The sequence below is a fragment of the Pristis pectinata genome, chromosome 7 (genome assembly GCF_009764475.1).
Source record: "Pristis pectinata isolate sPriPec2 chromosome 7, sPriPec2.1.pri, whole genome shotgun sequence".
NCBI classification, from domain to species: Eukaryota; Metazoa; Chordata; class Chondrichthyes; order Rhinopristiformes; family Pristidae; genus Pristis; species Pristis pectinata.
In genome coordinates this window covers 2,105,705-2,121,564 of record NC_067411.1, presented here as the reverse complement: position 1 = coordinate 2,121,564, position 15,860 = coordinate 2,105,705, and the positions used below count along the sequence as shown (strand labels likewise).

Here is a 15,860-nt window from a genome sequence, read left to right as displayed (position 1 = left end):
AGGGCACTGAGTACAGAAATTGGGATGTTATGTTGCAGGTGTACAAGATATTGGTGAGGCTGCATTTGGAATATTGTCTTCAGTTTTGGTCACCCTGATACAGGAAAGATGCCATTAAGCTGGAATGCATTGATGAGGGTCAAGCAGTGGATGTGGTGCATATGGGCTTTAGCAGGGCGTTTGATAAGGTTCCTCATGTAAGGCTCATTCAGAAGGTCGGGAGGCATGGGATCCAGGGAAATTTGGCTGTGTGGGTTCGGAATTGACTTGCCCATAGAAGGCAGAGGGTGGTGGTAGATGGAGCACATTCTGCCTGGAGGTCAGTGACCAGTGGTGTTCCACAGGGATCTGTTCTGGGACCCCTGTTCTTTGTGATTTTTAGAAATGACTTGGATGAGGAAGTGGAAGAGTAGGTTAGTAAGTTTGCAGGTGACACAAAGGTTGGCAGTGTTTGTGGATAGTGTAGAGGGTCATCGAGGGTTACAACAGGATATTGATAGGATGCAGAGCTGGGCTGAGAAGTGGCAGCTGGAGTTCAACCTGGAAAAATGTGAACTGATTCACTTTGGAAGGTTGAATTTGAAGGCAGGATACAGGGTTAATAACAGGATTCTTAGCAGTGTGGAGGAACAGAGGGATCTTGGGATCCACGTCGATAGATCCCTTAAAGCTGCTGTGCAAATTGATAGGGTTGTTAAGAAGGCGTATGGCGTGTTAGCCTTCATTAGTCAGGGTATTGAGTTCAAATGCTGCGAGGTAATGTTGCAGCTCTATAAAAACCCTGGTTAGTCCACACTTAGAATATTGTGTTCAGTTCTGGTCGCCTCACTATAGGAAAGATGTGGAAGCTTTAGAAAGGCTGCAGAGGAGATTTACCAGGATGCTACCATGTCTTATGAGGATAGGTTGAGCGAGCTAGGACTTTTATCTTTGGAGTGAAAGAACATGAGAGGTGACTTGATAAGAGGCTAGATCGAGTGGACAGCCAGAGACTTTTTCCCCAGGCTGGAAACAGCTAACACGAGGGTACATAATTTAAGGTGATTGGAGGAAAGTACAGTGGGGATATCAGAGGTAAGTTTTTTACACAGAGAGTGGTGGGTGCCTGGAACGTGCTGCCAGGGGTGCTGGTAGATGCAGATACATTAGGGACATTTAAGAGTCTCTTAGATAGGCACATGGATGATAGAAAAATGGCGTGGTATGTGGGAGGGAAGGGTTAGATAAATCTTAGAGTGAGTTAAAAGGTCAGCACAACATCGTGGACTGAAGGGCTTGTAGTGTAAGGGCAGGCACAGTAGTGTATGGGCAGGCACGGTAGTGTAGAGGTTAGTGTAACACTATTACAGCACCAGCGACCCGTGTTCAATTCCAGCCGTTGTCTGTAAGGAGTTTGTATTTTCTCCCTGTGTCTGCGTGGGTTTCCTCCGGGTGCTCCGGTTTCCTCCCACGTTCCCAAGACATATGAGTTATGAAGTTGTGGGCATGCTATGTTGGCGCCAGAAGCGTGGCGACACTTGTGGGCTGTCGCCAGAACACTCTACACAAAAGATGCATTTCACCGAGTGTTTCGATGTGCATGTGACTAATAAAGGTATCTTGTATGTGCTGTAATGTTCTGTGAAATGAGTGCAGAGGAGATTTACGAGGATGTTGCTGGGACTCAAGGGACTGAGTTATGGAGAGAGGTTGAACAGGCTGGGACTGTTATCATTGAAGCGTAGGAGAATGAGTGGTGATCTTATAGAGGTGTATAAAATTATGAGGGGCATAGATAGAGTGATTGTGCACAGTCTGTTCCCAGGGTTGGGGAATCGAGAACTAGAGGGCACAGGTTTAAGGTGAGCTGGGAAAGATTTAATCAGAACCTGAGGAGCAACGTTTTCACGCAGAGGGTGGTCAGTATATGGAACGAGCTGCCAGAGGAAGTGGTCAAGCCTGTTACTTTAACAACATTTAAAAGACACTTGGACAGGTACTTGGATCGGAAAGGTTTAGAGGGATATGGGCCAAACATGGGCAAATGGGACTGGCTTAGATGGGAATCTTGGTTGCCGTGGACCCACTGGGCTGAAGGGCCTGTTTCTGTGCTCTATGACTCTATTCACTGTTCTGAGTACAGGCAACCTGATGCCAATCCTGTGGCCGGAAATATTCTTTCAGGAGGTCTGTAAGAGAACAAACAGGCAAGGCCAACATTCTTTCTTCCCTCATCAGTGTCAAGGTCGATACTTAAAGAGTGAGAGTTTCAGTATCCTCGGCTGGGACAAAAGGGGGGCATTCAGGTGAATGGAGATGCAGAGTCATTGTGAATGGGTATGTGTATTGAAGTTTCTTGTATTGCCATTGTCATGCTGTTGATCCATCCAGATAACGCAGTGGCAGAATCTTGGTTAACAACGTGCAAGAGTGCAGGAGCTCAGTTTTGTCCATGTCTTAGAAAACCAGCTACCTGTGTTCCAGGAGTATGGTTATGATTCTCTTATATACACTGCTCTTCTTCTTCTGCAGTTCCTTTGGAAAGGCCCAGCATCATTGAATGCCGCTCACCAGAGCAGGAAACATTCACCTGCAGGTGGAGCACTGGAAATTACCAAAACCTGACGGAACTAAGGCAACTAAAATTCTTTTACACAAAGGGGTAAGATTTGGTGGACATACGTTATTGCTCTTTACAGCATTCATTTTTCTGCACCAGTGAATTTTCTTTGTAAGGAAGAATTAACCTTCCCGGTTTGAGAACATTCCCAGTTACTCCCGTCTCTGCATGTAATTAAGTCGCTCAGTACAATTCTGGAAAATCCAAACCCATCTTTCCTCCCAGTGCCCAGAATTGGACAAACCTTTGCAGTAGGTGAGTAATGAATGATTTATTAAAAGAACATACCAAATAAATGTTTGTACCCTATGCTTTTGTTTAAAAAGCAAGAATTCCATTTGTTGTCTTTTCAACAGCTTTATCGATGTGTTATAGTCATAGCGTTTCAGGGACATAAAGCACAGGAACAGTCCCTTCGACACAACAAGTCTGCACCGACCGCCAACCACCTATTTTATGTTATTCCCACCCAAACACATTTTATTCTCTCCACATTTCCATCAACTCCACTCCCTGACAGATTCTGCAACTCACCTACATAGTGGGGGCAATTTACAGCAGCCAATTAACTCACCAGCCCGCACATTTTGAGGTGTGGGAGGAAAGCAGGGCACCCAGAGGAAACCCATCCAGTTCCAGTGCAAAGTCCACACAGACAGCACCTGAGGTTAGGATTCACCCTGGTGCTCTGAGGCTGCAGTTCTACCTGATGCACCAAGTGTAAATTCATAAATGTAACTTCCAGCTGTTGTTGTTCATGAATCCTTCTTAAAACCATACAATATATCTTACCATGCCTGTCTTCGTACTTCTTTCCAAAATGCATCATTTCACACATGTATATCCTCTGCTTCAGATGTCTTCTGGTGAAGGTCTTTCCCTTTGCTGGTTTATCTCTTGAAATCTGCAAAAGTTAAACACAAGGGATTATACATAGCTTAATGACAGTAAAGAATAGTGCTGCAGGAACAGTTTTACCTAAAGGAATTGGGACATGTTACTGAGGAGGAAGTTGGAGTGTAAAGGGGAAGGACTCAGTTGCCATGATCTAGGAGGTTTTGTTGAAGGAGTACCAGCAGCTAGAGTCCAAATTAAAATGCAGAACTGCAAAGAGGATCTAGATTAACTACCCCGTGGGAATTGGCAGAGTTCAGTAAGATCGGAGAGCTTAATGCGTGGCTCAAAGACTGGTCTGGGAGAGATTATTTTGAGCCATATGACAGTGGCATTAGGGCATTAGTATTGGGAAAAGAGGAAGCTCTTCATGAATTGAACTGGGATGTGTGTACCAGTGAATTAAATAACTAGGGCTATAGATAAAGCTTTAAACCTAAGTTGTTGGGGGGGGTGGGGGGGTAAGTGGAGGAGAATTGTGAGTTCTGGGAAAGGGAAACTTAGAAAGTTAGAGAGAGAGGATAAGGCAGGTAGAGCAGTGAAATGGGTAATGATAACCAGAGTGATTCAAGAAGGGGCAGAGGACACAATTAATATCACAACTCAAATCAATATGCTATAATAGCCATTACAGGGCCTTGGTTGCAAAGTAACCAAGGTATGGAATTAAATATTCCAGGATAACCTTTAGAAGAGAGGCAAAATGAGTTGGAATTTCATGTATACTACCACATGCAAAGAAAGTTTACAGTCAGTGAATTTATTCATCACTTTTTTTCAATAAGAAAAGCCAAGTTGTTAATCTGGGAATGCTGCTTTTCAAATTTCTGCTGTATACAATCATTAATTTCTCTTTTGTGAAGGGAAAATTTCAGAGGGCTGAGACAGAACAGGTAGTTTATGTCTATTTATAAGAAGTACTTAACTTCATCTTTGTAAAAACAACTTGCTTTTCATTATGAACATGATACCTGGTTCCACCTCGCCACGAGATCTTGTCATGAAGGGGCAGAAACCCTCTGTTAAGTGGTCTTCATCTTTCCTCTGATCTCGCGTCTGAGTGGAAATTCCTCAGGGCCATGTAAATCCATTCCTTCATCAAAGCACGATAAATATTTGAAATGAGTATTTATCTTCAGAATGAGTTTTGGAGCAAATGGGCTTTTCTCATACATAATCTCTGGTGCATATCAGAGATATGTTTCCCTCCTTTACTCAATAAAAGACCCTCACTGCAGCAAAAACATTAACATTTAGTGGGAGGTTGAGGGAAGCCTGCTAATTATGGAGCTGGACTGAGCCAAAATTATTGTAAATTGTCGCTATAAATTATACCTGATTGCAAATATCTGATTGGATCAGTTGTAATTTCTTTTGCCTTGGAGACTGTATCTGGCAGTCAATGAATCCCTGCAGCTTCTCATTACACAAGAGGAAGGAGGAGTTAAGCTGATGTTTACACCAGCAATTTCAAGTTCTATTGGTTTATGCAAAGATGAGGTTTGGCTCTGACTATTTACTGTACTGACATGCACTTCTTTGAACCAGTAATTTTCTGTTATGGATATAGTTACTGACATACAGAAAGTGGTTTCCAAGAGATAGTTAATCACTAGTCTGTGAACATAGCGTAACGCTATTACAGCGCCAGCGACCAGGGTTCAATTCCGGCCACTATCTGTAAGGAGTTTGTACATTCTCCCTGTATTTGCGTGGGTTCCTCCGGGTGCTCCAGTTTCCTCCCACTTTCCAAAGACGTACGGGTTAGGAAGTTGTGGGCATGCTATGTTGGCACCGGAAGCGTGGCGACACTTGCGGGCTGCCCCCAGAACACTCTACGCAAAAGATGCATCTTACTGTGTGTTTCGATGTACAGGTAATTAATAAAGATATCTTATGTAATGTTGAGTTGTTTCATGTTTTGGAATAACTTCTGTTTCCTGAAGATACTAACAGAAAAATGTCTCTTCAGAAATAATGCTGACTGGAAAGAATGTCCGAAATACTTGTCCAACAAAAACTCCTGCTACTTCAACCAGACCTACACCTCCATCTGGGTTTCATACTGCGTACAGCTGAAGTCTGAATTTCAGGATCAGAACATCACTTTCGATAAACGGTGCTTCTCCATTGATAACATAGGTAAGAACTCCTCTGGGAGGGTGGTAGTGCAGCAGGGTGGAGTGATTACATCAGAAGAGTTTGAACACATGCTGTCTAGAAGGTGCAGAGCTGGTTGGGCCCCTGAATCTTTACACACCTTCTCTCTGTAAACTTCAGTCCTTCCTCTTACCATTTCTCAAACTTATCACCATTGTTCACTACAATCTCATTGCTTGGTAACTTGCATTGCTCTTGGGTGAAAAATTCTCATGACTTCTCTTCTTACTCCTGGCCACTTCAATTCATATTGTCTGGGATTTGCACCCTTCAGACCATGAAACAATTTACTTTATTGGGCTGTTGAAGACAAAGACACTAGAACTGAATTGTTTTGTCTGTTTTGACAGTGGTTTAGTTTATCTAGGGCTGTTTCAGTTCCCATGTTACGTTCCTGGAAGTTCAAATTAACTTGAGAGCTTTAATACTGCAAATATTAGATGCTCATCTGGTTTGTGGATGTACAATGTGACATTTGCTGCCATATATTGGAGAAGACTATGTCACAAAACTGTTTAAAGGTGAATTTGATCTCAAACATACATTTTTAGACCTACCTGTGCTTTATCGTATCATGTACCACCCTTTTAAACAAAGGGAATCCCATGGTATTTTATACATAGATTAAAAACAAGAGTGTAGCTAGGGAGAGGGTAGGACCACTCAATGACAAAGGAGGGAATTTATGCCTGGAGCCAGAGGATGTGAGCAAGCTACTAAACGAGTACTTTGCATCAGTATTCACCAAGGAGAAGGACATGGAAGATAGTGAGAACAGGGTATGTAGGTGTCAAGAAGAGGTAGTGTTGGATTTTCTGAAGAACATCATGGGGGAATAAGTCCCCTGGGCCTGATGAGAGCTAGGTTATTGAGAGAGGCAAGAGAAGGTTGGATGTGTTGTGGATAGTATAGACAGCTGTCAGAGGTTACAGCGGGACATAGATAGGATGCAAAGTTGGGCTGAGAAGTGGCAGATGCAGTTCAACCCAGATAAGTGTGAAGTGGTTCATTTTGGTAGGTCAAATATGATGGCAGAGTATAGTATTAATGGTAGGACTCTAGGCAGTGTGGAGGATCAGAGGGATCTTGGGGTCCGAGTCCATAGGACGCTCAAAGCGGCTACGCAGGTTGACTCTGTGGTTAAGAAGGCATATGGCGTATTGTCCTTCATCAATTGTGGAATTGAGTTTAGGAGCCGGGAGGTATTGTTGCAGCTATATAGGACCCTGGTCAGACCCCACTGGGAGTACTGTGCTCAGTTCTGGTCGCCTCACTACTGGAAGGATGTGGAAGCCATAGAGAGGGTGCAGAGGAGATGTACAAGGATGCTGCCTGGAATGCAGAGCATACCTTGATGAAAGCAGGTTGAGGGAACTCAGCCTTTTCTCCTTGGAGAGACAGAGGATGAGGGGGGACCTGATAGAGGTGTATAAGTTGATGAGAGGCATTGATTGGGTAGATAGAGGCTTTATCCCAGGGCTGAAATGGTCACAAGATCACAAGACAAGGGACCAGAAGCAGGCCATTTGGCCCATCGAGTCTGCTCCAAGGAAAGGGAAATAGAAATGAGAAATGGGGAATGGGGGAAGAAGAAGAAGAAAAAAAAACTATTCTAATCCCAATTTCCGGCCTTATCCCCATATCCCTTGATATCCTGACTATTTAGATATCTATCTATCTCCTCCTTGAACGCCCCCACTGATCTGGCCTCCACTGCTGTACGTGGCAAGGAGTTCCACAAATTCACCACCCTCTGGCTAAAGAAATTTTTCCTCATCTCTGTTTTGAAACTGTGCCCTCTAATTCTAAGATTGTGCCCTCTGGTCCTGGACTCACCCACCAAGGGAAACAGCCTAGCCACATTTACTCTGTCCTTTCCTATCAATATTTTAAATGTCGCTATGAGGTCCCCTCTCATTCTTCTGTACTCCAGTGAGTACAGTCCAAGAGCCGACAAACGCTCCTCATACGTAAGCCCTTTCATTCCTGGAATCATCCTCGTAAATCTCCTCTGAACCCTCTCCAACGTCAACACATCCTTCCTAAGATGTGGGGCCCAAAACGGCGCACAATATTCCAAATGAGGCCTCACTAGTGCCCCATAGAGCCTCATCAACACTTCCTTACTTTTATACACTATACCTCTCGAAATGAATGCCAACATAGCATTCGATTTCTTTACCACCGATCCGACCTGGTAGTTAACCTTTAAGGTATCCTGCACGAGTACCCCCAAGTCCCTTTGTACTTCCGTGCTTTGGATTTTCTCTCCTCCTAGATAATAATCTGCCCGCTTATTTCTGCTTCCAAAGTGTACAACTGCACTTTTCCCTACATTGAATCTCATCTGCCATTTCCTTGCCCATTCTCCTAAACTGTCTAGGTCCCTCTGCAACCTTCCTATCTCTTCAATACTCCCTACTCCTCCCCCTATCTTGGTGTCATCCACAAACTTAGCCACGAAACCATTTATTCCATCATCCAAATCGTTAATGTACAAGGTAAAAAGGAGCGGTCCCAACACCAACCCCTGCGGCACACCACTAGTAACCGGTAACCAACCAGAACGACATCCTTTTATTTCCACTCTTTGCTTCCTGTCAACCAGCCAATGCTCCACCCATTCTGTTATCCTACCCGTAATTCCATGACCTCTCATCTTATTAATCAGTCTCTTGTGAGGCACCTTATCAAAGGCCTTTTGAAAGTCTAAATACACAACATCTACCGCCTCTCCCTTATCCACCTTACCTGTGATTTCTTCAAAAAAAAGAGGACACAGGTTTAAGGTGCTGGGGAGTAGGTATAGAGGAGATGTCAAGGGTATGTTTTTTACTCAGAGAGTGGTGAGTGCGTAGAATGGGCTGCTGGCAATGGTGGTGGAGGCGGATACGATAGGGTCTTTTAAGGGACTATTGGATAGGTACATGGAGCTGAGAAAAATAGAGGGCTATGGGTAAGCCTAGTAATTTCTAGGGTAGGGACATGTTTGGCACAGCTTTGTGGGCCGAAGGGCCTGAATTGTGCTGTAGGTTTTTCTATGTTTCTAAGAAATTGCTGGGGCCTTGACAGAGATCTTTGTATCCTCTTTAGCCAGGCGCAGTCCCTGAGGACTAAAGAATAGCCAACGTTGTTCCTTCATTTACAAAGGGTAGTAGGGGCAAACCAAGAAATGATAGGCTGGTGAGATCGCATCAGTGACAGGGAAATTATTGGAGAAGGTTCTCAATAATAGGATTTGCACACATCTGGAAATGCACGGACTTATGTGGGATACTCAATATAGCTTTGTGTGGCGAAGTCGTGTCCTACAAATGATGGAGTTTTTTGAGAAGGTGTCAAAGATCATTGATAAAGATAGTGCAGTGGATGTTGTCTACATGGACTTCATTAAAGCATTTGACAAGGTCTCTCATGGTGGGCTGATCAAGAAGATTAAGACACATGGGATCCATGGTGACTTGGTAGATTGGATTCAAATTGGCTTGGCCATAGAAGGCAGAGGGTAGTGGTGCAGGAGTGTTATTCTGAGTGAAGGTCCGTGACCAGTGATGTTCCACTGTTGTTTGTGATATTTATAAATGATTTGGATGAAAATGTAGGTGGGCGAATTAGTAAGTTTACAGACAACACAAACATTGGTGGAGCTGTGGACAGCGAGAAAGGCTGTCAAAGGATACAGCAGGATATGGATCAGTTGGAAATGTAGGTTGAGAAATAGCAGACGGATTTTGATCCAGACAAGTGTGTGTGTTGCACTTTGGGAGGTCAACTGTAAGAGGAAAGTATACAGCAAATGGCAGGACCCTTATGATGTACAGAGGGATCTTGGGGTCCAAGTCCATAGCTCCCTGAAAGTGGCAACACAATTAGATAGGGTGGTTGAACCGTACGGACGAACTGTACAGAGAACATGACAAATGCGGCGAATGCGCATACCGGTCAGTTGATCGTCCAGCGGATCGATGGCACGAATGTGGCAGTACGTACACGCGCTCTGGCCGGTTGATCGCTCGGCGGAACAACAACATCCTCTAATGCGTGCAACTTCACTTTTGGCACGGGACATCGGGGACTCGCGCACTTTTAGGTCTCTGCAGACCTTCTCGTGGATCTACAGTTGTAAGTTGCTCAGTTTCTGTACTTTGATTAATATGAATCGGTAAAGACGTTTATTCTACTGCACCGTTGTCATTCTTGCTTCTTGCATACGTAACAATTGGCGACAAGGCTCAAAACGAGAATGGCCTCTACTTCAAGCACCCAGTTGGGCTGCAACTGTGGCAAAACCAACACCAGAAACCTGGCTACAATGGAAGAAAACCTCCCAGGATTAGTGGTGGTGGTGTCGTGGGTGGTGTTATATACTGGCTGTCTGATTACATTGAACTTCTACCAGCTTTAACACCGATGGTGGAGCTGGAGGAAGCTGCCAAACTCAAGCTGTTTCGCATGCACTTGGGAGAACTCCGGTAGAAATACTTTGACGCTCTGCACCTACAGAACAAGGCTGAACTGGCTGGCGCGTTTGAGGCTTCAGACAACATTTGGGGGATGCAGGACAATGTCTTTACGACACACTTAAGGTTCTCGCAGCTACGACAGCCCCCTGATGAGAACGTTGGTGATTTCATCACAAGATTAACTCTGGCTGTGTAGGAATGCAGATACAAAGACATCCAACCGAACTAATTCGATGCTTATTGAAGCGTTGATTATCGAATGGCCAAGAATTGAGCAACAGGCATTGGAACAAATAAAAACCGCCCTCAGTTCTCCGTCCATGTTGGTGCATGATGATCCTGAAAAGCCTGTAGTCAGGGAATGTGACGCCTCACCGTGTGGGGTGGGGTCCGCCCTCCTACATCGAACGCCTTGCAGAACAGAGATGCCCATTGCTGTCGCTTCAAGAACAATGCATCAGGTGGAGATGAATTATTCACAGCTCGACTAAGAAGCCCGAGCTATTATGTTTGGCATCAAGCTTGGTATTGGTATTGGTACTGGTTTATTATTGTCACGTACCGAGGTACAGTGAAAAACTTGTCTTACAAACCGATCGTACAGGTCAATTCATTACACAGTGCAGTTACATTGAGCATGGATGTAGTACAGAGTGCATTGATGTAGTACAGGTAAAAACAGTAACAGTACAGAGTAAAGTGTCACAGCTACAGAGAAAGTGCAGTGCAATAAGGTGCAAGGTCACAACAAGGTAGATCATCAGGTCATTGCCCATCTCATTGTATAAGGGAACCGTTCAATAGTCCTATCATAGTGGGGTAGAAGCTGTCCTTGAACCTGGTGGAACGTGCCCTCAGGCTCCTGCACCTTCTACCCGATGGAAGAGGAGAGAAGAGAGAATGACCCGGGTGGGTGGGGTCTTTGACTATGCTGGCTGCTACACCAAGACAGCGAGAAGTAAAGACAGAGTTCAAGGAGGGGAGGCTGGTGTCCGTGACGTGCTGGGCTGTGTCTACAACTCTCTGCAGCTTCTTGCGGTCCTATTTATAGCGCTTCCATTTATACATATTTGGGCGGCCTCTCGAAATCCACACAGACCATAAGCCTCTGCTCGGCTTAGTGGGGGAGACACGAGTTATCCAACAAATGTCCTCACTGAGAATGCAACGATGGACATTGACCCTATCTGCTTACTCCTACACAATGAAGATACCCCCGGAAACAAAAATGTCATTGTCAATGCCTTAAGCAGATTCCAGTTGTTGAGGGCACAGCATCCGGCACCCCTCCGTTCGAGGTTGTTCACCTGTTACAAAGCCTAGATGAAAAACCAATCGAAAATCACCTCATTAGGCAGTGGATAGCCCTTGATCCACTCCTATCACAGGTAAAAAGTGAACGACAGGTTGGGTGGCACCCCAGCCCTTCACCCGAATTTCAACCATTTACAAATCACCAACATGAACTGAGCCTACAGGATGGCTGCATGTTCTGGGGTAGTCAAGGAGTGGTTCTCCCTCAAGGCTGCAAGAGCAGACTCCGCGATCTGCGCAACGCTTACCCTGGGGTGGTGAGAGTGAGGGCACTTGCGAGAAGCTGTGTGTGGTGGCCAAAAATGGACACTGATATTGAGGATGTGGTGCGCATCTGCCCTATTTGTCATAAGATGCAAAAAGCATCACCAAAGGCCCCCCTTAAACCACGGGCCCGGCCTGATTCCCCGTGGAAGTGCATTCACATCAACCATTTTGGACTGTTCTGCGGACACATTTCTGGTTATTGTGGCTGCCCATTTGAAGTGGATAGAGGTATTACTGACTCGTATGTTGTGTTCTTCGACAACTAAACTACGGTCGGTCTTTGCTACATTTGGTATTCCAGAAATTATCATATCCGACAATGGCCCAGCTTTCCCGAGTGCAGGATTTAAGGAGTTTGTAGACAAGAATGGTATTGGGCACCTGACAACGGCTCCACATCACGGAGCTTCAAATGGCCCGGCTGAGTGAGCAGTGCAAACTTTCTGAACAAACACAGGGTGATCTGATGATGAAATTAGGCCATTTCCTTTTCTGTTACCGACTCATCCCAAACAAACTAACGGGAGCGTCCCCCACTGATTTAATGTTAAACACACTTTACGCACCAGATTGGATCTCCTGCTGTCAGCCATGCAGGAACGAGTTCACAGCAAACAAGAGGCCATGAAACAAAACCGTGACACCCACACTGGGCCGCCAACGTTTAGTGCTGACGACAAGGTCAACACTCGACTCACGCACGAAGGAAACCGGCAACCGGCCGTCGTCCGACATCGTAACAGTCCAGCTGTAGAACTTAAACTGCCAGATGGATGAACTGTCAGGGGACATTTGGGTCACGTGCGCCAGCGAACCGACGGAGGACCCGGTGAAGCCACAGGAGCGGCCCCTGCCGATGAAGCTACCATTCAAGTAGATGAACCAACAGATGCTTCATTGAGAGGGGAACCTTCACAGCCCACCGACCTCGGCTTCGACTAATCAGGGAGACACCGAGAGAGAAGCCCCCTCCCCACCCCTGCGGCGGTTCACAACGGTCCGTCGGCCGGTCGACTGATACCAGGCAGAATAGCGGTGGAAAAATCTTCTCAATGTTTCCCCATGTTCACCTAACCTATCTTCTTCCCCTGCAGTTCCCTCCTATGGGGGGAAGGGTGAACCGTACAGACGAACCGTACGGAGGATGTGGCGAATGCGCGTGCACGCACCTGTATGCATGCACATGCCGGTCGGTCGATCGTCCAGCGGATCGATGGCACAAATGTGGCAGTACGCACGCGTGTGCCTATACGCACGCTCGCACTGGCCGGCTGATTGCCTGGCGGAGCAACGACGCCCTTTGACGTACGCACAACTTCACTTTTGGCGCGGGACTCCAGGGACTCGCGCGCTTTTAGGTCTCCACAGACCTTCTCATGGATCTACAGTTGTAAGTTGCCCTGTTTTTGTACTTTGATTAATATGAATCAGTAAAAATGTTTATTCTACCGCACCGTTGTTGTTCTTGCTCTGTGCATACGTAACAGTGGTAAAGAAGGCATACATCAGTCTTCACCGGCCAGGGCATTGAGTATAAAAGTTGGGAAGTCATGTTGCAGCTCTATAAATCTTTGGTTAGGCCACATTTGGACTATTGTGTGCAGTTCTGGTCACCCCATTACAGGAAGGATGTGGAGGCTTTGGAAAGGGTGCAGGAGAGGTTCACCAGGATTTTGCCTGTATTAAAAAGTTTTAGTTATAAGAAGAGGTTGGACAAAATTGGGTTATTTTCTCTGGAGCATTGGAGGGTGAGGGGAGACCTGATTGAAGTTTATCAGATTATGAGAGACATAGATATGGTCGACAGTCAGAGTCCTTCCAGGGTGGAAATGTCAAATACTAGAGGGCATAGGTTTCAGCTGAGAGGAGGAAAGTTTAAAGAAGATTTGTGAAGCAATTTTTTTTACAGAGAGTGGTGGGTGCCTCCAACACATTCAGGGAAGGTAGTTTAAACAGATACGATAGCAATATTTAAGAAGCATTTAGACAGATTCATGAACAGGCAGGGGATGGAGATATAGACCATGTAGACTACATCAACCACACTGCCTCATCTATACGTTTTTTACTTCTTCAAAAAACTCAGTTAAATCAGTCAGACAGAATCTCCCACCAACAAAACCCATGCCTAACTATCCCTGATCAATTCCTGCCTTTCCAAGTGTAGATTAATCCTGCCTCTCAGAATTTTTTTCCAATAACTTCCTTATCACTTTTGTTGGACTAACTGGCCTCCTGGCTTATCCTTGCTGGCCTTCTTCAATAAAGGTCCCACATTTGCTGTCCTTCTAAAAATTTTGAGGGGCATAGATAGGATAGACAACCAGCGTCTTTTTCCCAGCAAGGGAGTCTAGAACTAGACAGCATGAGTTTAAGGCTCCTGTATCCCACACTGTGGCTCACTGGGTCCCCCCATCCCGCACTGTGTCACTGGGCTCCCATATCCCACACTGTGGATCACTGGGTCCCCCCATCCCTCACTGTGTTACTAGGCTCCCGTATCCCTCCACTGTGGATCACTGGGTCCCCCCATCCCTCACTGTGTCACTGGGCTCCCATATCCCACACTGTGGATCACTGGGTCCCCCCATCCTTCACTGTGTCACTAGGCTCCCGTATCCCACACTGTGGATCACTGGGTGCTCCCTGCTGTTAATTCACTTGCTGTGTCTCAATTATGCTCTTGGTATCATTAAAAGAAATATATTTTATTGACTTTGGTTCCTCCTCTTCACAGTGAAGCCGGATCCTCCGATTTCACTGAACTGGACTCTGCTGAACATCAGCCAGTTGGGTCTGCTTGCTGACGTCCAGATGTGGTGGGAGCCTCCACCTACTGCTGATATTAAAAATGGATGGATATCTCTGAAGTATGAGATCCAGTATAAAACCAGTGAGAGTAACCACTGGGATTCGGTATGTTTCCAATGAATTCCAAACATTGTTTTCTTTGTTGATGGTAGCATCAAAATTAATAGATTGTGAGGAAAAGTATAGCAAATGTGAACCATTGTGCGATCAGCTGCTTTGGATCTATAAAGTATAGAACAGTGAACTTTCTAAATAGTGATGCATTGGGACTGCAAAGAGACTTGTTAGCCTAAACACTATAAGCCGAATGACATGCTGGCCTTCATACCTCGCGGTTGGAAGTTATGTTACCACCCAGTTAAATCACACCTGGATAACTGTGAGTAGTCTAACAGCCACAGCTTACGGAGAGTGTACTGGTACAGAGGGAGTGTACCATTAATTTACCAGAAGGACACGTGTCTCAGAGTTAAACTATATTATACTGGGAGCTTTACTTTGTATCTGCACTGCAACTCTACCTAACCTCTCTGATTTTTCATTTGAAAATCTTTAACTGATTTGTTTCCCCTACATATCACAGATCGAAGCCTTCTCAACCGCCCATCCGGTGTATGCTCTCAGTACTGGCAAGAGTTATGACATCAAGCTCCGATGTAAACAGATCGCCAATGGGGACTTCAGTGAGTTCAGTGATGTGTTGAGCATCTTTATTCCAGCACCTCAATCAGCAGAAGGTAAGCAGAACCAAAAATCTTTCTAAGAGTCAGCCATTGTGGATGTTCTTTAACAGCCTCACTGAATAACTTTTGATGTCTTTGTGAAGCATGGCCACCAGTGATGGAGTGATGGGCTGATCATCAGTCAGGGCATTGAGTACTGGAGTTGGGATGTAATGTTGGGAATGGTTAGATAGATCTTAGAGCAGGATAAAATGTCGGCACAACATTGTGAGCCGAAGGGCCTGTACTGTGCTGTAGTGTTCTATGTTCTATGTTGCAATTGTACAAGTGGTTGGTGAGGCCGCACTTGGAGCACTGTGGACAGTTTTGGTCGCCTTGTTATAGGAAAGATGTGGTTAAACTGGAAAGAGTGCAGGAAATACTTATGAGGATGTTGCCAGGACTAGAGGGCCTGAGAGGTTGGCCAGGTTAGGTCTTTACTCCTTGGAATGTAGGTGAATGAGGGGCGACGTTACAGGAATGTTTAAAATTATGATAGACATAATAAGGTTTTAACAGTCTTTTCCCCAGGGTAGGGGAGTCCAAAACTAGGAGGCATAGGTTTAGGGTGAGAGGGAAAAGATTTAGAAGGGACCTGAGGGGCAACATTTTCACGCGGAGTGTGGTGAG

At 45.4% G+C, this 15,860-nt stretch overlaps 1 protein-coding gene across 1 annotated transcript in view; it reads left to right on the top strand.

Moving 5' to 3' along the window:
* Positions 1–15,860, top strand: part of LOC127572276 (growth hormone receptor-like) — a 139,577-nt gene that overhangs the window by 103,946 nt on the left and 19,771 nt on the right. The window contains exons 7-10 of the mRNA XM_052019303.1: positions 2,512–2,641; positions 5,466–5,635; positions 14,435–14,613; positions 15,092–15,245. Coding sequence (XP_051875263.1) covers positions 2,512–2,641; positions 5,466–5,635; positions 14,435–14,613; positions 15,092–15,245 — 633 coding nt within the window. The remainder of the gene's footprint in view (positions 1–2,511; positions 2,642–5,465; positions 5,636–14,434; positions 14,614–15,091; positions 15,246–15,860) is intronic.